Below are 24,008 nucleotides of genomic sequence, written 5' to 3' on the forward strand. Positions count from 1 at the left end.
AATGTCGGCCCGTATACCTTTGAGTAGGGTCGCATTCTGTAAATCCCAGGCTGCCAAGCGCCAGGTTCCCGCGTGTCCAGCCTGGTTCCGACCTACCCTTACATATAGAGGCGAGTGGTCCGAAATGCCCCTGGCCCTGTATTCAGCAACATCATCTACCCTCAGTTGTTGGCAGGACATAAAAACATAATCGAGGCGCGAGAACACCCTATGAGCCCCGGAGTAGTAGGAGTATGCCTGTAGTGTCGGGTGGAGCCACCTCCAAATATCTGTAAGTCCTATGGCTGACATCTGGCTGCAGAGTGTTGTCTGGCTCTCGCCCCTAGCCCCCTCTCCCGATCTATCCTGTTGGGTGTCCATTACGTCATTGAAGTCCCCACCCACCACCTGTATTGTGTCTGAGGTCTCCAATAGTATGCGGTTGAGTGCCGTGAGCGTACGTGATTGCAATTTGGGCGGTGCATATACCGAGACAAGTGTGTAGGAGCGTCTGTTCCAGGTGCCCTTACTCCAGCATACGTCCCTTGGGGGTCCAGCCATGTGCGGGTAATACAAAATGGGGAAGCTATTTTGGCGATAATTGCCACCCCTCTGGAGTCTGATGTGTATCCCGCATGTGCCAACACCCTGTGTCTCCCCCTAGCGAGGAAGGCGCATGCGGTACCCCGGAGGTGTGTTTCTTGTAGGAAGGTGAAGTCCGGATCGACCCTTTTGATATAGGCATTCACCAGCCCCCTCTTGATTTTAGAGCCCAGACCGTTAACATTCCACGTCAGGATGCTCATTTTCCCAATCCGCCCCTATTGGCGTGGTTACGTTATTGGCCATTGGACTGTGCGGTAAGTGCATGTATTCCCATACCAGCCTGTGTAGGTGATGCGTGGGCTCAATGTGCGCTGCTGCATGAATCTAGTGCAAGTAACCCCCCCTCCTTCCCTCGGCCCTCTCCTTCCCCAACTTGAGAGAGTTCAAAAGCCTCATTCAGGCTTTTATGCTCGTGTAGTGGTGCCTGCCACATCTTGCAGGGAGGAAAGGCGCCACTCTGCCTCCATAGCTCGCCAGGATAAGTTACGCAAGTATTGATGGAGGAGCGAGACGCCTACCCCATGAATCTTGTCAAGTCTTTGTGGTTGTCTTTGATCACTTGGAGTACTGCTGCGGTGTAAACTGTCACTTCCTTTGGTAGTAGGGGAGACATGGTACTCCTCTCTCTACCGACCCGGCAAATGCCACTGGTTTGGGGTATTTATCTATCTGTCCCTAGCCCCCTGCAGCCTTCTCCTTCGCCTTGTTGGGCACTCACACATCCTCAGTCTCGGTTCCATGGAAATTGGTTTGCCTCTGGTGCAGTGCTGGGCCAGATCAATGCCACTCCCCCCCACTCCTCACCTCTGTGTCTGTCAGCAAGGATTAGGCCGTCATTATCCAGCACCATCGCCTGGTTGGTCCTCTTCCCTTAGAGGCTCCCACAGTGGGTCAGAATTGGTTGAGGGGCAGGCCGCCTCGCGTATAGAGGAGGCAAAAGATGAAAGAGGTGCCTATCCGCCTCTTGCGGCCCCAACGGAATGTCATTGGGTGACTGTCACCCTCACGGACAACTCTGAGGTCTTGGCAGGTATTCTCAGCCCGATCTCCTCTCTCAGGGGAGCCAGCAGCAGTGGGGGAGATAGCAGAGTTCGATCCCCAGTCCCCAGCTGCCACAGCGGGAGTCCCCATGGGATGACCACTCCTCCTCAATGTCTGTTTATTGGCTGCTGACCGTGTTTTCAGCCCTTCTCCACTCATAGTGGGTCCAGCAGCAGGAAACAGTGATTGGGGATAGGTAGTCAGCCACCAGCAAGGGCTGATCCCTCTCCAGAGGGGCAGGATGCTGAAGGATATTCGTGGCCAGCACAAAGTCCGTTTATATTGCAGCGGCCAGGAAAAAGATCTTCAATTAGTGTAGTGTAGGGACCACTGATAAGTTTCCTATATTTGTCCATTTTGTCTTAATAGGAGTTAGTAGTAGAGTCCGAGATGATATTTGATTTACTCTGGAGGTCTTGAGGGCACAGTTCAACTGCTGGTAATTTAGAGAGGTCGAATTCCTCCCGAAGAGTTTCAAATGTTTTGAGGGCCCCCTCAGGAAGGGCCTAGCTGCTATATTTGAAAGGCCAGGGGTGAGACAATCTATTCTTCCCCAGTAGAGTCATCTTCGTACAGTAGAAGTAATCCTCTGTATCATCTATTTGGGGGACAGTCTTGAATAATGAATTCCTATGCCTGTGTGTGTTCTGTACTCCTCCGCCCCTTCTGTGCTTCGACTTTTAGTATTGTTTCCTCTCATGTGGCCCATTTGATTAGTTCATTTCCCCACTCGTGCCGTGTGGGTCCCCTGAGGGGTTCCAAAAGAGGGTTATCTAGCATTGTGCAAGAGCCAGGGCTATATTTGCACATCCTGAGGAAATCATATTGGCTTTAGGTTTAGGAAATATGCATAGGAGGCAAGCTGGTGGGGAATTGTATGTTATGCCCTGTTGCGGCAATTATGTAACTTTTCTCTGTTTCCCAACTTTTGGTCCAGTTCATTTTGTACCTGGAAAACGCTGTAAAGTCTGATATGGTGGACATGAGGGTTGGCATCAAACGTTCTGGGGAGGCTAAAGTGAGGAGTATGTTGTCTGCTTACAACATAATTTCCAGGTTTCCGGCTATGGTTTCAGTTCCCCAAATGTCTTCTGAGCAGTATAAGGTGAATGTGAGGGGCTCTGGGGCTATCAGGAAAAGTATGGGTGAAAGAGGACATCCATGCCTCATGCTAGGTCCAATGGGGTTCTTTCTCTTTGTTTCCCTTTTGCTCTTCTCCACTGCTTTTCTTGCCTGCCATCTGTTTGTTCTCATTCAAGTGCGCACTTCACATTATGTGTTGTATGCATGCTCAGAATTTAGATTTTCCTAAGTGTAACGATTCAGAAAGTCTAGACTATTATGCATTTCATCCATAGCTTTATCAGCATCTACATTAAATGCAGTTACAAAATGACTGCATTTCCCAGAACCCATTGGAATGCATGATTACAGATAACTGCACCTGGTGCACCGCCATGGCACAATAGGTCTTGCTGTTAACCCTCCTGTGTATGCAGCAAGTCCTCTTCTCTGATAATGAACATTGAAAACAAGATGCATAGGCTTTTCTGGTTTCAGTTTCTATGGGTTCTTAATTGTGGTGTTTTTTTCAGTGTTTTACAAACTTTTAAGACATTTTTGCTCTGTAAAAATTCACAGGGCCAGTGTTTATACAGAATGTTGGTTGAGTTTATTTCCTTCTCTTGCTTGTCCCTATTGCCATTTCTAATATCCATCTATTTTCTCCTAACTCTCTTTTTTGACTTTGCTTTTTCAGGTAATGTTTCATTGATTTGCTCACCTCCAAACCTGTGTCATTTCCCATTGAGCGCTTTCCAGCAGTCTAGTCCCAGGATGTGCAGGATGGAGGTATGTTTGCATCTCATTATATCATAAAGATTTTGACTGCAGCTGGTGAAAGTTTTTTTTCATTTTTTATTATTTTAAAGCACCAACAAGAGGATACTCATTGAGGGATACAGGTTGCAGGGAGCATCAATGACATAATACATGTGACATATGTAAACACATCATAGTTGGGCAGCATTGCTATTTACATCAGTGTCGGAGCAAGCTCTACTAAGGTAAAGGGTGATCACAAGGCGAGGAGGAGAGGGTGAGGACTACAAAACATGCCCATCCTAATAGCAGGCAATCCGTCAATAAATCAATAAATTATAAGGAAGTAGGTGTAAGGGGGAGGCTGCAGGGAACACATATGGGTAGATCACATGCTGTCTAATCCATGACTTCTGCTGGCACGGCTCCCAGCCCCACTGTCCACAGGGGAACAGAGATCACATGAACAGGATGATATACATCATACTTCGGTACAATTGTACAGAAATTGTACATTCATGAGGTCCCAGAAATAGTTCCTTCATGGTGACCGAATATCGTTCTTGGCTTCTATGCTAAAGATATACATGTCCCAGTTCCCCACACCCACTCTCCCACTCCTCTAGTGAGTAGCATGTGTGGTGTGTTGGCCTCTGCTCGTGAACAGTGCAAGAGAGTATGCAGCTTGGTGTCCAGCACAGAGGTTGCTTTCCAGTACATTTTTATTTGTCACTTGAAAAGTACGTATGCAAGGTCTATGAACCGGTGTAAGTGTTTGCCCCCCTTTGCTGTAAGGTGAATGCCTAGCAGGCAGGATTCAGGAGTAGGTGACCGTGTATGGTCTATGAGTTCTGCTACGGTGGCTGTAACCTTGAGCCATGACACCTGTAGTGGTGAGCACTCCCACACCATATGTTAGAAGCTGGCATCAGCCAGTTTACAGCGCGGGCACTCTGGTTTTGAATCAAGAAACGTGCACTGGATACGGTGGGGAGAGAGAAAACTGTGATGTGTGTAGTTAAACTGTGTGAATTGGAATCGAAGGTTCAAGTAACCCCTCGCAGCATGTTGTAGCGTGCGCATGCATGACTTGAGCGGTTGTGGGAGCACAGCGTTCCATCTAGCCAATGCTGTCCCTGTGTGCAGCTGGTGAAAGGTTAATGGCTGGCATTTAACCCATCTTCATGTTGCTCTGTTCTTCAAACAATCGTTAAAGATTGGCTGAAGTGAGGTGCTCATTGTTTTTTTATTGGAAGCCAGCGTCCTACTACCCAGTCCTTTATCTCAAAATACTACTGTATTATTACTATTACTAATGTATTATTACTGTCTGATCTGGGCCTGCACCCGCTCTACCTGTCATAGAAGTGAAGCTGCTGAGGAATTAGCACACAGACTGTTAGTTTCAGGCTCTTCAATCACAATACAGTAACCATCCACTATCCAGCTACCTCACCTATCACTCGTTGACTCTGTCCCTAATAGGGGACAACTTTGATCTAGGAAGGTTGCAAAGGGTTTATTTCCATAGTCCAGCCTGGAAATCACTGGGGCTTGAGCAACTGACTTGAAGTCATCGAGGGGAGGAAGGGTTTGATTTTCCCTAAGAACCCTATTTGGAAGTAAGCCCCATCCTGCTTTCCAGTAAGTCAAGGAGGCTGTCATGTTTGACCGTATCAAATGCTGATGATCGGTCAAGGGCGCTTAAAAGGCAGGATTAATTTTGATCAAGCATTTTTAACACTTCGTCAACGATGTAAGTCAGGGCTGATTCAGTGCTGTGTCCCTGAAGGAATCCGTATTGGTATTGGTTTAAGAGTTGGAATTGCTCTATGTAATTGCATAGCTGGGTATGGGCACATTTCTAGAGGAGCTTTGAAAGAATCTGGATGCTAGAGATAGGGTGGAAGTTATTTAGAGCAGTGTGGTCCGCTCTGTTTTTTTTAAGAATGGCGGTTTTCTGTCTAGACTTGGGGCAGTCTGGTATAGTGCCTTGAATAAATGAATTATTTACTATTTTAGTTCAGAGTGGGAGAAGAGCGGTTTCACTCTCAATGAAGAGATTTGAAGGAAGCGGATCGCTGAAGTGGTTTGAAGGTTTAAGTGTTGACAGGATTTGTATGGTTATTTCATCAAAGGATTTGAATGAGCACCACGGGGCAATATTTTTGGGTGTGTGTGGAGGGTTCCCAGGCCACATGGGTGGGTGGGGCTGACGTGTGAAGGCGCCGGGAGGCGATCCAATGAAGTCCTAAAGTCAATTACAATTTTTTTGTCTCTTCCAGGAAGAAGGCAGCAAGTTATTTGTGGTTAGGCTGCAGATTGGACCCAGAAAGCAGGTTGGGTTTTCTGTTAGATTGCAATTTAACAAGTGCAAACTGTTTTTTAGGTCGGTTCCTAGCATTGTTTTGCAGTTTCCTAAAGAAGTATGCTTTTGAGCTATGTATGCACTTGTTGTTAATGCTGCTTACATATCTCAGGTGCTAGAGGTGTTCGAGCGAGGAGGAGAATCTCCACGACCCTTCACTCAATCTTAGATTGCATCTTTCAGTGTTTAGACTACCATTGTACCAAGGCTCGGAGTCTTTGGTGGATACTCTTTTTAGTTGGAGGGGTGCCATAGAGTCTAGAATGTTTGTCATTGAATTAGTGTAATGATCAGTAAGGTCCTGCACATCTGACATGTCCTCGGGAGGGGTTTGTATGTAATTGCTGATAGAAGTCAGTTCATTCAGGTTTGTTTAATTCAGGTTTATGTTTCGAGGGTTCCTTTTCCAGTGTCTTTTTTTTTTATGTTAACCTTTTTTGAGGACAGCGATTCAGTGATGAGCAAAGTGATGCAGTGGTGGTCTGTCCAGTCACATGGAAGGATAGATTCAAGGTGAATGGAATTAGCTTTAGAGATAATTAGATCCAAGGTTACTTCCAGGTTGTGGGTAGGACTTTCGCATATTTGGATCAAGTTTAGGTCTGCTAGGAAGGTTTTTAGGCTAATCACCGATTGGTCATTTGGGTAATTCCAGTAGAGGTTGAAGTCACTAAAGAAGATTTGGGCGCAGTATACACCGGAGTCGATTGTGATGATTTCCATAATTTGTTCAATGGATGGGAGGTTAGCTCCTGGAGGGTGGTAAAACGCATGCAATTTGTATCGAGGCCTATCTTTACTCAGGATATCGATGCCTAGATATTCACAGAAGATGAGAGTAACGTTTTGGTGTTGCTTCACAGAGATATTATTGCAGTGAGTACAGGGTTTACCTTCACCAGGTCTGTTTGGTCAATCTAATCTGATGATGTCATAGCTGGGTGGTACTAGAATGTCGAGTGCTGGTGTGGAGGAGTCATTTAGACAAGTTTCAGGCAGGACTATCAGGTCAAGATCATGAGCAAGGAAAAGGACAGCAATATCCACCGTGTGTTTAGATGCCGATCTGCAGTTGACTAGTGTACATTTCAGGTGGGGTATGGCGAGGCAGCCTGAGTGATGGGAATTTGCTTGAAGTTAGAATTGTTAACTGCTCTGGGATGGGTCCTAGGATCTCAATGTTGATTCGACTGAAGGAGGAGGGAGTATATTTTGTTGTCTGATTGAGAATCTTTCATCCTGATGGGTCGGGTGGGGGCGTGGGTGTAGGGAATTGTCTTCCATGTCACATGAGGAGACTTTGCGATTGCTGGGATCCCATTGGATGTAAGGGGTGACATCAGTCTAACGTGATTGTTATTGGATTGCTAAAGGGAGTGTCTATTCTTACCCATCGGCCTGGTGGGACACCAACAATTAGTTAGCTCAGAGGTGAGGGATATTAGGCTTTAAACCTCAGCCGTAGGTTGATGACGCTCCAGAGAGATCTCAGTGGGTTTAATGTCATTAGTAATGTGGGGACAGGAGGTTGTGATGTGGGCCTGCAGTCCAGGAGAGACTGCTCCGGTTGATGGTGTTAGGGAGAAGCTGTGGTGGGAGAACCAGGAGAGGGGGGAATAGAGATGGAGTCATGATTGAGGAGTGGGGGTGTTGGACTCATAAACTGATTCATGAGTAGATAGGCGCCATGTTATTGGTCATGTTGGGGGGGTTCCGAGGTAGCAATTGTCAGGGTTTTCCAGAAAGGGTGTCACAGATGCATCAGTGCTGACAGCGGGGGCTCAGCACTTTCACCCATTCTTTTTAATCTACTCATGGAGCCCCTGGCAAACACATTGAACTCAGTGAACATTCTATATCACCTATATGCGGACGACACCTAACTCTATATGAAAATCTCCTCACCAGAAGACCTCATCTCCCTCAACGCAATTCCACAGAGTACTCAAAGTTGGCTCACTGATAACCACCTCTTGCTTAACACCAAAAAACGGAATTCCTTCTTATCTCCCCACCCAATCACACACCCAAGATATACTTATGGTTGAAACATCTAACTTCCTTTGACTGTGCTCCACACATCATTGACTCCGCGAAATCCCTGGAAGTCACCATAGACAAACACCTGAACATGCAGGCGCAAATCACTAATGCCACAAAGGGAGCTAATCACCAGATGAGTATATTGAGGAAACTTAAACCCTTCCTCCCACAGACCGACTTAAAAATGGCAGTACAGGCCCTAGTGCTACCAAGATTAGACTATGGAAGCACCACTCTATGCGGTCTCCCCAAATACTGGCCGGCCCCACTGAGGGCACGGCTTAACGTTGCAGCCAAACTGGTATCAGATACTAAAAGAAATAACAACATCTCTCCGATCTTGAAAGTTCTGAACTGGTTGCCCTACGAGGCAAGAATACACCTGAAGATCGCTTGCATGATCGATAAAGCCCTGCATAGTTTTAACCCCAGTTACTTAGCTCTAAAGCTAGAGCGATCGGGAGGATGCAAACAACTGCAAAGTGCGGGTTCACTACTACTGAAACCACAATCCTTCCATAAAAAGATAACTGGTTGCAGAGCTTTCTTAGGCATTGTACCAGTAGTACGTGGAATCTCCTCCTTTACCTCCTTCAAAAAAAAAGTAAAAATGCTTCTAATGAACAAATTCACATCCTAAGACGTTAATTTTATTGTGACCTCTAGGCACCATATATTATTGCCTACATCTTTTGTATTGAAGGCGAATACCGAATGTATGTTTACTATTATGTTTAATAACTGTGTATTGTGAAGCGTTCTGATTCCCTCGTGGATCATTCTTTGTTGACTACTAGTCACCTATGCTGTCCATATACTGCTAATTACCTCTTTTGTACTGAATGGCGAATACCGAATGTATGTTTACTACCTCAACCATCTAATGTTTAATAACTGTATATTGAAAGCGCTCTGATACCCTCGTGGGTCATGTTCGCGATATATAAAACATTATAAATAAATAAATAAAATAAATGTTCAGAGGTGAGGGCCAGAGATGAGGTGAAGGTGTTAGCATCGAGTCAGTGTATTTTAGTGGTCGCTGCTCTAGGGATGTGATGAGGGCTCAGGCTATTATGACGAAAAATGTTGGTTGAAACAAGTTGCAAGGGTAATGGTAAATGAATGCTTTTGGGTAATCTGACGAAGGTGGATTGGGAAGAGGGGAAAGGGGTTAAGCAATACAAGTAGTGGGGAGAGGGGAGTATACAGAACGAGGTACCCGTGGGATGACTAAAGGACTCGGATGAGCTTGGGTCAGGGAGGAAAATTATTCATCACAGAGTTTGATGAGAGGAAAATTTCATCAAGTAATTCTAGGCTGCTTTCAGATGCTTGGATGAGGATAATCCCATTATTATAAAGGGAGATGGTTGCCTCTGCTCGGCGAACATTAGAGGGAGTTACCGAGAGTCTGAGATCATAGTGGCTTTAGTGGATGCAGTGATCCGGAGCAGAGAGCAAAAGGATTTCCTTCATTGGGCTGGTCTTTTAGTGCAAAAGATAAGGTCACTTATGATAGCTCCTTTATTCGTGCAGACATAAGGGGTGGAAATAAGGGGTTCTGGGTGAAATTAGAGAAGCCTGTGTTTGTATTTCTTGAACACGCTTTTAGATCATTTAGGGGGTATATGATAGTGTAGGAATTTCAACCGCCTGGAACAAGTTTGGAGTCCAGTGATCTTCGAGAAAGGTAATGCATGGCTAAGGGCACCAAATTTCCAGAGTGGACAGAGGGGAGGGACTGGAGTACTACATACTCAGGTGGGGGGAAGCTGAGGGGAGTTGAGGAGAAGGGGGTATGGTCAGATGAAGGAAGGAAGGGATGAAGCAAATCATGGGGTGGCTGGAGAAAAGTTCCATGACTCCGTTCTCCAAAGACATCCCATTAAACAACAGAAGAATGACAGACGATCTCAAGAGACAAGAAGATACTCTTTCTGTTTTGGGCTTCCCAGCGTTATGTGCATACGATTACTAAGTGGAAAACAACAAATCCTGAAGAGAGGGCCCAGCTGCGAATATAAAAAAGGGAAGTTGAAATACATTAGGTCAAACTAGATTATGCAATTAGGAAGATAGAATCCAGATTAAATAGTGGGTATAGGATGAACAGTGGCCTAGAATGCACTTGGAAATTCGATAGACCGAGCCAGTCTGGAAATCTAAGCAGAATTAGTCAACAACATCATTCTAAGATGGCCACCACCGTGGAAATACTTTGAAGCTATAGAACATGATAGTCTTTCTTTCATGTCCATAAGAAGGACATGCTAAGTCCTATGTCAATATCTAGATTCCTAGAGTCTTAAAGGCGCCGCCATTTAAGATTGAACTCAAAGAAAGGGGGTTTTACCTAAGCCTCTGAAATTAGTTGAGACAATGAATGTAAAGTAGAAAGGATAAACACAACTTTATTAGTTTATCCTGGCAATTGATTTATGTCTTTTTTTCTTTTTATGAAAACATTTTTTAGAACAAACTTTTTGTGGACAAGAAAGGGAACATCATCAACTTCACCTCAAGTCATACACAATTATTTACACAAAAACATACAATATATACAACAACACAATATGTGATAAAATTAAGTGCAAAAACAATTATACTCACAAATTAATACAAAGCAAATCAAATCAACAGTTTCCGGGAAAAGAAACAAAACAATGTCTTTAACGGATTATTCCCAGAGGGTGAACAAAACCTTTTTACCACCCACTACCTTATTACGATATTGTACTGTTCCAATTTATTGTAATAGGGAATATACAGATATCATTAATGCTGTCTTTTTTAGAAAAACGGAAAGTGCAATGCCAATTGCAATGCCGACGCGTTTCGAGTCTCTGTGTGTGAATCACTGGACTCTCATCAGGGCTGGATGAATCAAATCCATGGGAACTGTTTGTGGGAAATACAAGGAGGAAAGAGTTTTAATTTTTATATATTGATCCTCGATCCATTCAAAAATGTTGTAAACTGAGTTATGTCAGGGAATGGGCATACCTTATTTATCCAAGGATGCACTGAAATTTTGGAATGTCTTCGGAACCGTGGCTGTCACTCTGCAATAGAGTACACTAAGTTGTAATTTCTGGTTAAAGTGTGGTGGGGCTGCACGATTAGGCACAGAGGAATTGACTGAAATTACCTTCGTTTTCGGTGTGACTTTGGGATGAACCACCAGTGCACATTTCACTCGAGGTATCGAGTATGGTTTAAATGTCTGGAACGAAAAATGAGGAGCAGGGTATGATTCTCTGCACTGATCGGAGAAAGGCATTCTGACACGCTATGGCCGCTACTTGTGGGAAGACTTACTTGTTCGTCAAAGACAGGGAGCTCAGATCGATTTCTCTATTGAATTTCTAGCCGGTTTGTGTGTGCTAAAAAACATGAAACAAGGGGAGAGCTTTAATGTTGGAGCTCTTCGTACGATGTCCAGGTGAATTTCGTTCACCTAAGCGAACACATATATTGCTTACCATCAAGTTCAAAAATATTTCGCGCTGTTTGTGTCTCGTCCGTGGCTTCTTGCACCCGGTGGGGGCCGTGCATGCGCAATGGCAGTCAAAAACCGGCTTTCCGATCACGTGACTCAATGGTGGCCAATCATGCTTAACGGAGGTGTAATTCCTCTTGCAATGAATTGTGGGCAATGGAGTTTCCTAGTCCAGCGTGATTTTTTGGAAAACAGATTTGTCTTGTATTTAGCTACTACGCCCTATTGATCTCGCTCAGACTGTTTAGTCCTTTGTTGACGCTGTCAAACTTCATGATCAGGTACGCCTCCTTGCGTAAAAGTGCAGCCTCCACATCTGGTGATCGCAATTTGGGATCCACCCATGTTAGGACAGTCCATTTAAAATCATTTTCTCCATGGTTATTGTTTATGAAATGTTCGACCATGGGAGCGTTTGGGACTTTTTTCTTAATTCTTGAGCGGTGCTGTGTAATCCGTACATTGACGGACTGGCTCGTTTTGCCGATGTAGACTCTGTTGCAGGGACACACCACGGCATAGACGACATTCTTAGTTTTACAGTTCGTAAACATCTGATGTTTCCATTTGACGCCGTCATGGTCAAACACAGTGCCTTCTAATGTTGTTGGGCATGATACACAGTTGCCACATTTATGGTGCCCACAAACCGGTTTAAGTTTCCATTGTGCTATTAGGTCGCTCTTTTGTTTAGGAATAAAGCTGTCTGCTTTTACCAATTGTTGGCCTATGCTGATATTTTTGCGCATGGCAAAAATTGGCTTTTGTAAGGGGTGTTCCAGGGTCTCCAGCAAATGCCAGTTTTTTAAGATGATACGTTTAAATTGGTTAGTGTGCGCGCCAAAGGTTGTCACACAAACCAATTTGTTCACCTCATCCTTTTCTTTAATTTGGAGTAGATGTTCTCTAGGGGTGAATCTGGCCCGTTTCTTGGAATGTTTTAATAGTTTCTTTGGGTACCCTCTTTGTGCCATTTCAGCACAAAATAGTTGTGCATGGGACTCAAAATCTTCCACGTTTGTACAGTTGCGTCTTATTCTTAGCAGTTGTCCAAACGGGAGATTTTCTTTCAAGCACTGTGGATGTGAGCTTCTGAAATGTAAGATTGTGTTCCTTTCTGTTTCCTTTTTGTGTAAATTGGTTATAAGCATATCTTCGCAGGTGCCTACAGTGATGTCAAGAAAAGTCATTTTATTGTTACTGGATGCCAAGGAGAATTTTATGTCGTTATGCCTAGAATTTAGCCAATGGTGGAAACATTCCAACTCCGCCTGGCTCCCCTGCCACAGGAGCCAGACGTCATCAATGTATCGTAGCCATTGGTTTACGTTGCCTAGAAATGGATTATTGTTAAATATGAATCTCTCTTCATATTGTGCCATGTACAGCACGGCCATCTCCGGCGCATAAGGACAGCCCATGGCTGTGCCCTTGATTTGAACAAAAAACGCATTCTCAAACTTAAAGTAGTTGCTGCGTAACGTTATGTCTGCCAAAGAAAGAATGAAAGAAGTAGGGACCCTATGGGGTCTGTCACGTTGGTCCAAATACAGCTCTAGCACTTGTAGTGCCTCATCCTGCGGGATTTGGGTGTAAAGCGAGGCGACGTCTAGGGTCACCATCATTTGTGTATTCTCATTAAAAGACACCCCTTCTGTTTTCGTAATGAAGTCAGTGGTGTCCCTGAGGTATGACTTAACCTGTGAAACAAATGGTTTTAAGAAAAAATCAATATATTTAGAGACTGGCTCTAAAACTGAATCACAGCCCGACACGATGGGTCTGCCTGGTGGTATCTGGTTGTTTTTGTGAATTTTGGGCAGAAAGTAGAGAATCGGTGTTCTTGGCGATTTTTTGTTCAGATATTCAAATTCCTTAGGGCCTAGGAATCCTTCATCTAGCCCTGTCTGAGTGATTTTGGCAATCTTGTCTTGGATTGCAAACACCGGGTCCTCCTTCAATGGTCTATACCAATCTCAATTGTTGACATGTGTTGTGCCTTCTTCGAGATACATCGAGCGGGGCCATATTACCACTGCCCCGCTCTTGTCGGCCTGTTTTATCACTATGGATGTGTCTGCTTTAAAATCCTGAATAGCAGATGTAAGACCTTTGCTCATGTTATTCTGTACAAAGCATTTTTGCTTTTCTAGTTTAGTAAGTGATGATAAAACTGTCTGTTCGAATGCAAGAATTTGCTTTGGAATATTTTGCATGGGAGTAAACCTGGATTTGACCCTTAGGCCAGTAGTTTCCTGGCTAGGCGTCACTTCAGAACCTGCGAAGAATGCTTTAAGCCTTATCTTTCGGCAAAAATCGAATGCCTCCAATTTAAGTTTAGTGAAGTCAGTTTTCCTGGAGGGAACGAACTTGAGGCCCAAGGATAAAAGTGTTTCTTCGTCTTTTGTTAACTGTTTCTCTGAAAGGTTCACTATGGTTGCCTTGTCTAATTCTTGTATTGTTTGTTGCGAGTTCGCATCTCCCATGGCTGCTTGAACCGGACTCGTGACTGTCCGCCCCTGGCTAAAAAAGAAGATGCTGCTGAAGCCCCTCTCCTTTTAGAGTTGTCCTGCCTGGAATCTGAGGAAGAGTCAGAAGAGGTTGTATCTGAAAAAGTGAGGAACCTGTTCCTCGATCTCCCTTGGAATGATGTTAAAGCCCACCTTGATTCCCCTGAGGTGTAATAATCTTCTTTGAGAAAGGGGTAAACCTGTTCCAATTTGAACGATTTTGAATCTCTGTCGAATTGGGCTGATTTTGCATTCAGAGTGTTATCTTTGAAGACTTGAATTTCTTTTTCTATCTTCTCTAATACAATCTTAGCTTCCGTTACAGTTTGATTATCTGTAATAGTCTTGTTGAGTTCTTCTATCTCTCTTTCTTCTTGACTACAGATCCGTTGGGCTGTCTCTATGGTATGCACCATTAGATCTCGGCTACATTTGGTATTTATCTGACTGAAACCTTTCTTGTAGTCCGCGTCTTCTACGAAGATCACCGGAATGTTTTTAACTTGGAGACCCCAAGGGATCGTCCCCGCCTTAAGATGTTTTAATAAAAAGTGGCCGTGTAATTCAGTACGTATGTGTTTTTTTTTTAAGACGAGTTAGTTTATCTGCCTCATTTTGCTGTTTAGCTGAGGTGCTCAATGTTATGGTGGAGATTGGTATAGACCATTGAAGGAGGACCCGGTGTTTGCAATCCAAGACAAGATTGCCAAAATCACTCAGACAGGGCTAGATGAAGGATTCCTAGGCCCTAAGGAATTTGAATATCTGAACAAAAAATCGCCAAGAACACCGATTCTCTACTTTCTGCCCAAAATTCACAAAAACGACCAGATACCACCAGGCAGACCCATCGTGTCGGGCTGTGATTCAGTTTTAGAGCCAGTCTCTAAATATATTGATTTTTTCTTAAAACCATTTGTTTCACAGGTTAAGTCATACCTCAGGGACACCACTGACTTCATTACGAAAACAGAAGGGGTGTATTTTAATGAGAACACACAAATGATGGTGACCCTAGACGTCGCCTCGCTTTACACCCAAATCCCGCAGGATGAGGCACTACAAGTGCTAGAGCTGTATTTGGACCAACGTGACAGACCCCATAGGGTCCCTACTTCTTTCATTCTTTCTTTGGCAGACATAACGTTACGCAGCAACAACTTTAAGTTTGAGAATGCGTTTTTTGTTCAAATCAAGGGCACCGCCATGGGCTGTCCTTATGCGCCGGAGATGGCAGTGCTGTACATGGCACAATATGAAGAGAGATTCATATTTAACAATAATCCATTTCTAGGCAACATAAACCAATGGCTACGATACATTGATGACGTCTGGCTCCTGTGGCAGGGGAGCCAGGCGGAGTTGGAATGTTTCCACCATTGGCTAAATTCTAGGCATAACGACATAAAATTCTCCTTGGCATCCAGTAACAATAAAATGACTTTTCTTGACATCACTGTAGGCACCTGCGAAGATATGCTTATAACCAATTTACACAAAAAGGAAACAGATAGGAACACAATCTTACATTTCAGAAGCTCACATCCACAGTGCTTGAAAGAAAATCTCCCGTTTGGACAACTGCTAAGAATAAGATGCAACTGTAGAAACGTGGAAGATTTTGAGTCCCATGCAAAACTATTTTGTGCTGAAATGGCACAAAGAGGGTACCCAAAGAAACTATTAAAACATTCCAAGAAACGGGCCAGATTCACCCCTAGAGAACATCTACTCCAAATTAAAGAAAAGGATGAGGTGAACAAATTGGTTTGTGTGACAACCTTCGGCGCGCACACTAACCAATTTAAACGTATCATCTTAAAAAACTGGCATTTGCTGGAGACCGTGGAACACCCCGTACAAAAACCAATTTTTGCCAAGCGCAAAAATATCAGCATAGGCCAACAATTGGTAAAAGCAGACAGCTTTATTCCTAAACAAAAGAGCGACCTAATAGCACAATGGAAACTTAAACCGGTTTGTGGGCACCATAAATGTGGCAACTGTGTATCATGCCCAACAACATTAGAAGGCACTGTGTTTGACCATGACGGCGTCAAATGGAAACATCAGATGTTTACGAACTGTAAAACTAAGAATGTCGTCTATGCCGTGGTGTGTCCCTGCAACAGAGTCTACATCGGCAAAACGAGCCAGTCCGTCAATGTACGGATTACACAGCACCGCTCAAGAATTAAGAAAAAAGTCCCAAACGCTCCCATGGTCGAACATTTCATAAACAATAACCATGGAGAAAATGATTTTAAATGGACTGTCCTAACATGGGTGGATCCCAAATTGCGATCACCAGATGTGGAGGCTGCACTTTTACGCAAGGAGGCGTACCTGATCATGAAGTTTGACAGCGTCAACAAAGGACTAACCAGTCTGAGCGAGATCAATAGGGCGTAGTAGCTAAATACAAGACAAATCTGTTTTCCAAAAAATCACGCTGGACTAGGAAACTCCATTGCCCACAATTCATTGCAAGAGGAATTACACCTCCGTTAAGCATGATTGGCCACCATTGAGTCACGTGATCGGAAAGCCGTTTTTTGACTGCCATTGCGCATGCACGGCCCCCACCGGGTGCAAGAAGCCACGGACGAGACACAAACAGCGCGAAAGATTTTTGAACTTGATGGTAAGCAATATATGTGTTCACTTAGGTGAACGAAATTCACCTGGACATCGTACGAAGAGCTCCAACATTAAAGCTCTCCCCTTGTTTCATGTTTTTTAGCACACACGAACCGGCTAGAAATTCAATAGAGAAATCGATCTGAGCTCCCTGTCTTTGACGAACAAGTAAGTCTTCCCACAAGTAGCGGCCATAGCGTGTCAGAATGCCTTTCTCCGATCAGTGCAGAGAATCATACCCTGCTCCTCATTTTTCGTTCCAGACATTTAAACCATACTCGATACCTCGAGTGAAATGTGCACTGGTGGTTCATCCCAAAGTCAGACCGAAAACGAAGGTAATTTCAGTCAATTCCTCTGTGCCTAATCGTGCAGCCCCACCACACTTTAACCAGAAATTACAACTTAGTGTACTCTATTGCAGAGTGACAGCCACGGTTCCGAAGACATTCCAAAATTTCAGTGCATCCTTGGATGAATAAGGTATGCCCATTCCCTGACATAACTCAGTTTACAACATTTTTGAATGGATCGAGGATCAATATATAAAAATTAAAACTCTTTCCTCCTTGTATTTCCCACAAACAGTTCCCATGGATTTGATTCATCCAGCCCTGATGAGAGTCCCGTGATTCACACACAGAGACTCGAAACTCGTCGGCATTGCAATTGGCATTGCACTTTCCGTTTTTCTAAAAAAAAGACAGTATTAATGATATCTGTCTATTCCCTATTACAATAAATTGGAACAGTACAATATCGTAATAAGGTAGTGGGTGGTAAAAAGGTTTTGTTCACCCTCTGGGAATAATCCGTTAAAGACATTGTTTTGTTTCCTTTCTCGGAATCTGTTTATTTGATTAGCTTTGTATTAATTTGTGAGTATAATTGTTTTTGCACTTAAATTTGTCACATATTGTGTTGTTGTATATATTGTATGTTTTTGTGTAAATAATTGTGTATGACTTGAGGTGAAGTTGATGATGTTCCCTTTCTTGTCCACAAAAAGTTTTTTCTAAAAAATGTTTTCATAAAAAGAAAAAAAGACATAAATCAATTGCCAGGATAAACTAATAAAGTTGTGTTTATCCTTTCTACTTTACATTCATTGTCTCAACTAATTTCAGAGGCTTAGGTAAAACCCCCTTTCTTTGAGTATTACGTGGCCCAACCTAACCTCTTTCCCACAGGGCCAAACCCCCCCTTTTTTTGTAAAGCCATTTAAGATTGGGCAGGGACTTTATATGGGGAGAGGGTCGCTACATGATGCAGGCCCTACAACGCCCAGATAGAGCTCCTTTACGCCGCAAGGGCCCCAAACACAATCCGCGCACTAAAGGCCCCCGTAATCAAGCATTGAGACAACAGCAAGGGAAATCCTCCTGAAAAAAGAGTTAGTAGTTAGTAGTAAATGAAACCAGGCACCCCTGTGAACAATAAGATTTGATGTATGTATGGCACAACATCCTTATGTCCATCGTGCTGTCTTGAGTCTTCCTGATCCATCTCTTCCTCCAAGAGCTGTTCTTGTTTTAACAAAACCTTGACCATATGCATCTACCTAAAGCTGTAACTAGTATATGTGTGCTATGCGAGCGCCCTTTTTTTGCTAAGTTACTCTATGAACACCTTTGCTGAAATAAATAAGATTGTGGCATGTTTAAAGGAACTTTTATGCAAATATCTCTGTATGGTTAAATGTGTCTTAAATATGTCTTCATAAGTTTCAACAATAGTATGAGATGCTTTTACAATCAATTAAAAATTGTATATGCACATTCTGGTATTTTCCATTTAAGTAATTTAAAAATCTTTACATCCAACAGAAAACAATCCTTGATTGCACAAAATGTTTAAGAATAATGAAGATAATACTGTAAATCTGCAAAAGCAAAGTCCGAAACATTGAGTTCCAGTATTCAGGAAAACATAAGTGCCGACCGAGGCAGCCGAACCTGAACATAAACTGACAGATCTTTGAAGTACGTCAAGGGCAATTCGGTGGTTCTTCGAGTCTCAGGTGTGCACCTCCGTGCCTTATGATGAAGAAATGACCTCTGGAAAATTAAGGCAACACTGATCAACCACTTCGTGTGTAAACATGTCCAATACCAGCTTTCATCATGAGGTGGTTAGACCAGTACTCTGCTTCCTAAAGTGATATCAGACCACCATTCAGTGCTAGAGGTGTACTGTAAACTCTTTCAGGCCATTCGACAGCAACCAGCGAAAAGCACAGTTAACTGAAAGTTAAAAGAAATGGGGGTTCTGCTATATAAAACACAGAGTATATTTACGAAGCCTAAAACCGCATCAGAGAACACACACAGGGGAAAAGCCATACAAATGCAATGAATGTCTGAAGAGCTTTAGTCAATTATCAGGCCTAAAAAAAGCATGAGCGAACACACAGGGGGGGTGGGGGGGGGAACTATATCATTGCAGTGAATGTGGAAGTAGTTTTACGTAATCATCTAAACTCATGAGTCATCAGCGAACACATACTATGGAAAAACCATTCAAGTGCAATGAATGTGGGAAGAGCTTTATATATTTATCAGACCTAAAACTGCATCAGATAACACACACTGGAGAAGCACCATATCCTTACAGTGACTGTGGAAGTAGTTTTGGTAACTCATCAACATTAAAGGTTCATCAACGAACACAAACTGGAGAAAAACCATATCATTGCAGTGAATGTGGAAGTAGCTTTACTGAATCTTCAACATTAAAGGTTCATCAAAGAACACACACTAGAGAAAAACCATATCCTTGCAGTGAATGTCTGAAGAGCTTTCGTCTATTATCACACCTAAAAGAGCATCAGAGAACACACACTGGAGAAAAACCATATCATTGCAGTGAATGTCTGAAGTGCTTTCGTTTATTATCACACCTAAAACGGCATCAGAGAACACACACTGGAGAAAAGTCATATCATTGCAGTGAATGCAGAAGTAGTTTTCGTTTCCCTTCAGGATTAAGGAATCATCGACAAACACACACAGGGGAAAAACCATATAATTGCAGTGAATGTGGAAGTAGTTTTAGTTCCTCTGCAGGATTAAAGTATCATCAACAAACACACACAGGGGAAAAACCATATCATTGCAGTGAATGTGGAAGTAGTTTTATTGACTCATCAACATTAAAGGTTCATCAACGAACACACACTGGAGAAAAACCATACCATTGCAGTGAATGTGAAAGGAGTTTCAGTTCCTCTTCAGGATTAATGTATCATCAACAAACACACACAGGGGAAAAACCATATCATTGCAGTGAATGTGGAAGTTGTTTTAGTTCCTCTTCAGGATTAAAGTATCATCAAAAAACACACACAGGGGAAAAACCATATCATTGCAGTGAATGTGGAAGTAGTTTTAGTGACTCATCAAAATTAAAGGTTCATCAACGAATACACACTGGAGAAAAACCGTACCATTGCAGTGAATGTGAAAGGAATTTTAGTTTCTCTTCAGGATTAATGTATCATCAACAAACACACACAGGGGAAAAACCATATCATTGTAGTGAATGTGGAAGAAGTTTTAGTTCCGCTTCAGGATTAATGTATCATCAACAAACACACACAGGGGAAAAACCATATCATTGCAGTGAATGTGGAAGTAGTTTTAGTTCCTCTTCAGCATTAATGTATCATCAACAAACACACACAGGGGAAAAACCATATCATTGCAGTGAATGTGGAAGTAGTTTTAGGAATTCGGTAACATTAAGGAATCATCAGCGAACACACACAGGGGAAAAACCATTTAAGTGCAGTGAATGTATGAAGAGCTTTAGTCGATTAACAGGCTTAAAATACCATCAGAGAAATCACACAGGGGAAAGACCATACAAGTGCAGTGAATGTGTGAAGAGTTTTTGTCAATCATCACACCTAAAACAGCATCAGAAAACACACACCGGGGAAAAACCATACCATTGCTGTGAATGTGTGAAGAGCTTTTGTCAATTATCACACCTAAAGCGGCATCAGAAAACACACACTGGGGAAAAACCTTACAAGTGCAGTGAATGTGTGAAGAGCTTTTGTCAATCATCACACCTAAAGCGGCATCAGAAAACACACTGGGGAAAAACCATTCAAGTGCAATGAATGTGCGAAGAAATGTTGTCGCTTATCAGACCTACATGGACATCAGCGAGCACAGACTGGGGAAAAACTATACCATTGCAGTGAATGTGGAAGAGAGTTTGTAGCTTATCAGTCCTACATAGACATCAGCAAACACACACTGGAGAAAATCCAAACCATTGCAGTAAATGTGGGAAGAGATTTTGTCACTTATCAAACCGCATCAGAAAACACACACTGGGGAAAAACCATTCCAGTGCAATGACTGTTTAGAGAGATTTTGTCGCTTATCAAGCCTAAAACAGCATCAGAAAACACACACTGGGGAAAAAACCATTAAAGTGCAATGAATAAGGGAATAGCTTTTTTCAATTATCAAACCGAAAACTGCATCAGCGAGCACACAGTGGGGAAAAACTGTAGTGGGGCCCTTAGGGTCACGCTATTCTTTGCTAAAGCTAGCCTGAGTTGGCAACCATCTTAGCTGTGTGTCTTTTTATTTTTGCGCACTACACTCTGTATCTTCTTGTGCAAGACGCCTTTGTGCCCACATGAGCTCATATGGTTATAGTTTGCTCACAGCGTACAAGGTCGAAAAACAAGCCACTGTGCTTTGCAGTTCTGGTCAGTCCATACTACCTAGACATAACATTAGGCACTTCTTGGCACGATTGAGAAATGCTTGCATTATACTAACACGCAGCAGCTTTCTCAAGACAGATGGAAGATTTCCTTCTATGAACTAGAGCCTTGCTGAGCCTATAATGTAACCTTACTCCTACGTTCTAAGGTGAGGGGTTCCCCAGAATTGGCCCAGAGATCTTCTTTTATATAATAGACATATTCCTACCAGGGGAGGGTGGTCTAGGCGCTATAGCTGTAATATCCACTGGTCAATCAGAATGATCTCCCCCTTCTTATTTTATGGCATTGTAACTTTGATCATTGTTTTTATCTTATGTGTTATTCTGCTGGTAATAGCTAGTTTACTGCATTATTGAACAACACACAGTTTGTTAGTTGAAAAATAAACATTTTAAATTTTAGATAGACTGCATTCTTTGGTGTGGACAAGCATGGGTGAGTGAGCAAAAGGGTGTGCATTGCTACCGCGACTGAGCGGTCGGGAGGTCCGTGTTCTGGGTTTGTCTAAGCATTAGGTATCTTCGGAAGGTCTGGGGAGCTAATGAGACACTATAGCTAGTCGGTCTAGGGATTGTGGGTTCTTAGGTGTAAGTGCGGTACAACCAATCTTGCACTAACGGCCTATTTTCTTGTGCATAGTTCTGTATGTGCAGAATCTCTACAACAAAACCATTCAAGTGCAGTGACTGTGGAAGTAGTTTTAGTGACTCATCAACATTAAAGGTTCATCAACGAAAACACACTGGAGAAAAACCATATCATTGCAGTGAATGTGGAAGTAGTTTTACGGAATCATCTAAACTCATCAGTCATCAGCGAATGCACACTGGAGTAAAACCATACCATTGCAGTAAATGTGGAAGTTGTTTTAGTTCCTCTTCAGGATTACTGTATCATCAACAAATACACACAGGGGAAAAACCATTTCAGTGCAATGAATGTGGGAAGAGATTTTGTCGCTTATCAGTCCTACATAGACATCAGCAAACACACACTGGAGAAAATCCATACCATTGCAGGGAATGTGGAAGTAGCTTTCGTGATTCTTCAATATTAAGGATTCATCAGCGAAGATACACAGGAGAAAAGACATATATTGGCAGTGAACGTGCAAAAAGCTTTTGTCAATCTTCAAACCTAAAAATAAATCAGCGAGCACTCCACCATCACCATCAATGACAGTGTCTATTCTATGCTATTGTTTATTTCCCTACAGCTAGGAAAAACATGAAATATCAGGAAACCCATTGAGAGACTAGCACAAAGTGGACTAAAGGTAAAGAAACATTGTTGGTTTTTATTCTGTGAGAGAGTTTTAACTAAAGAAATACAAGCACACCTGACCATGGTGCCTGTAAAATCCACACCATGAACAATGCTTGGACTAACAAGGGTATTTTCAGCTAATTATAGAGATTAGTACTAAAACATATAAACCCAACACACTCAAAACAATTTAACAAGCACAAAATGAAGATTCTTCAGAGCTGGCTGTGGTTTTGGTCATTTTATGCATCATTAATTGTTCTGTGACAGTGGCCAGAGAACTGTGTAGAAAAGCAGAAGTGAAAGCAGGAGAATGTGAGCTGCTGCTCTCTGGGTTAACCCTTACAGTGCATGACATTTACCTCTGAAGCTCTGATGTAGAACAAATGAGGACACAAAATTCTTCAGCCATGAAAATTATGATTATGTTTTAACTGTGAAACTATGTGACAACAATTGAATTGATGTTACTCTTTTGGTCTGTCCTTACGATGTAGCAACTCTTATACAATTTTGTTAAAAATTAGACAGTGCATCTATAAAGAAATAGGCAATGGATGAATGTGGAAGTATTCCTGTATATCTTCAGTAGGGATCATGCACCAACTACGTGCTGAATATTGATCATCTCCATCGCAATTGCATTGCAAATGCTTTTTTGATACACTGTTTTTTATATTGAGTATGTGTCTCCGTGATACGTTGTTCTCTAAATTTTTGGAACCAAAAATATAAAATTATATATAAATAATATCAAAAAATAACATTGGTACAAATAAACATATATTTTTGAAAACTCATTATACTTGGTTGTTCACAATTTGTCTTTTCTTAATTCAAAGGTCCACTTTTTATTATATTTCCTAAATGTTTTTTTCACACTTGTAGAACATATGATCATCATAGTCTGAGTTTCCGTCTACGAGATGTACTCATCAGCACATTACACAACCTCACATTTCATTAGCGACAAAAAAAGTTAAAATCTCAAAGAAACTTGGCCGAACACCTGGCTAGGAAAAACACAGGCAACACAAGCTTATTTAACAACTACAGGCAAGCACAAAAAGCCTTCAAATCATCTATATACAGGGGCAAACAAATGGCGTCTGATCAGTTCTGGATGAAGCTGGTTCACGCAAGTAAGAACTCCAGCACAAAGTTATTCTGGTCTCTAGTTAACAGGGGTCCTTTAGGTAGCAGTGGGCATGGTAGCGTAAATATAACCTCAGAATAATGGACTCAGTTTTTATCTAAACATTTCCGCGACCACTCAATAGCCCCCCCCCATCAACTAATTTAGTTATTACCTAAAGAAGCCAATGCATAGGTAAGACCGAGCCTGACAACTTAGCTAATCATGTCCTGTAATCAAAAACATTTGACGAAGGAGCAAAGCGAAGACCCATTGACGGAGACCTTGATTGATACCAGAAGTGTTAAGAAACAACATTGCCAGTCCAATCAGGAAAGCAAGGTCAG

General features: G+C 42.6%; 1 protein-coding gene across 4 annotated transcripts in view; it reads left to right on the forward strand.

Annotated features, from left to right (window-relative positions):
- Positions 1–23,326, forward strand: part of LOC144803248 (uncharacterized) — an 83,969-nt gene extending 60,643 nt beyond the window's left edge. For 2 of the 4 annotated variants that reach the window (XR_013605498.1, XR_013605499.1), the window contains 2 exons: positions 3,386–3,477; positions 18,337–18,926. Coding sequence is in view for 2 of the 4 variants with exons in the window: in XM_078671855.1 (XP_078527981.1) it covers positions 18,993–20,636 (1,644 nt within the window). In the remaining 2 variants the exon portion in view is untranslated. Of the gene's footprint in view, positions 1–3,385; positions 3,478–18,336 lie in introns of all 4 variants that reach the window. The other 2 variants (XM_078671855.1, XM_078671856.1) reach the window with 1 other exon arrangement.
- The last annotated feature ends 682 nt before the right edge of the window (positions 23,327–24,008 follow it).

The sequence above is a fragment of the Lissotriton helveticus genome, chromosome 1_2 (genome assembly GCF_964261635.1).
Source record: "Lissotriton helveticus chromosome 1_2, aLisHel1.1, whole genome shotgun sequence".
Taxonomy (NCBI): Eukaryota; Metazoa; Chordata; class Amphibia; order Caudata; family Salamandridae; genus Lissotriton; species Lissotriton helveticus.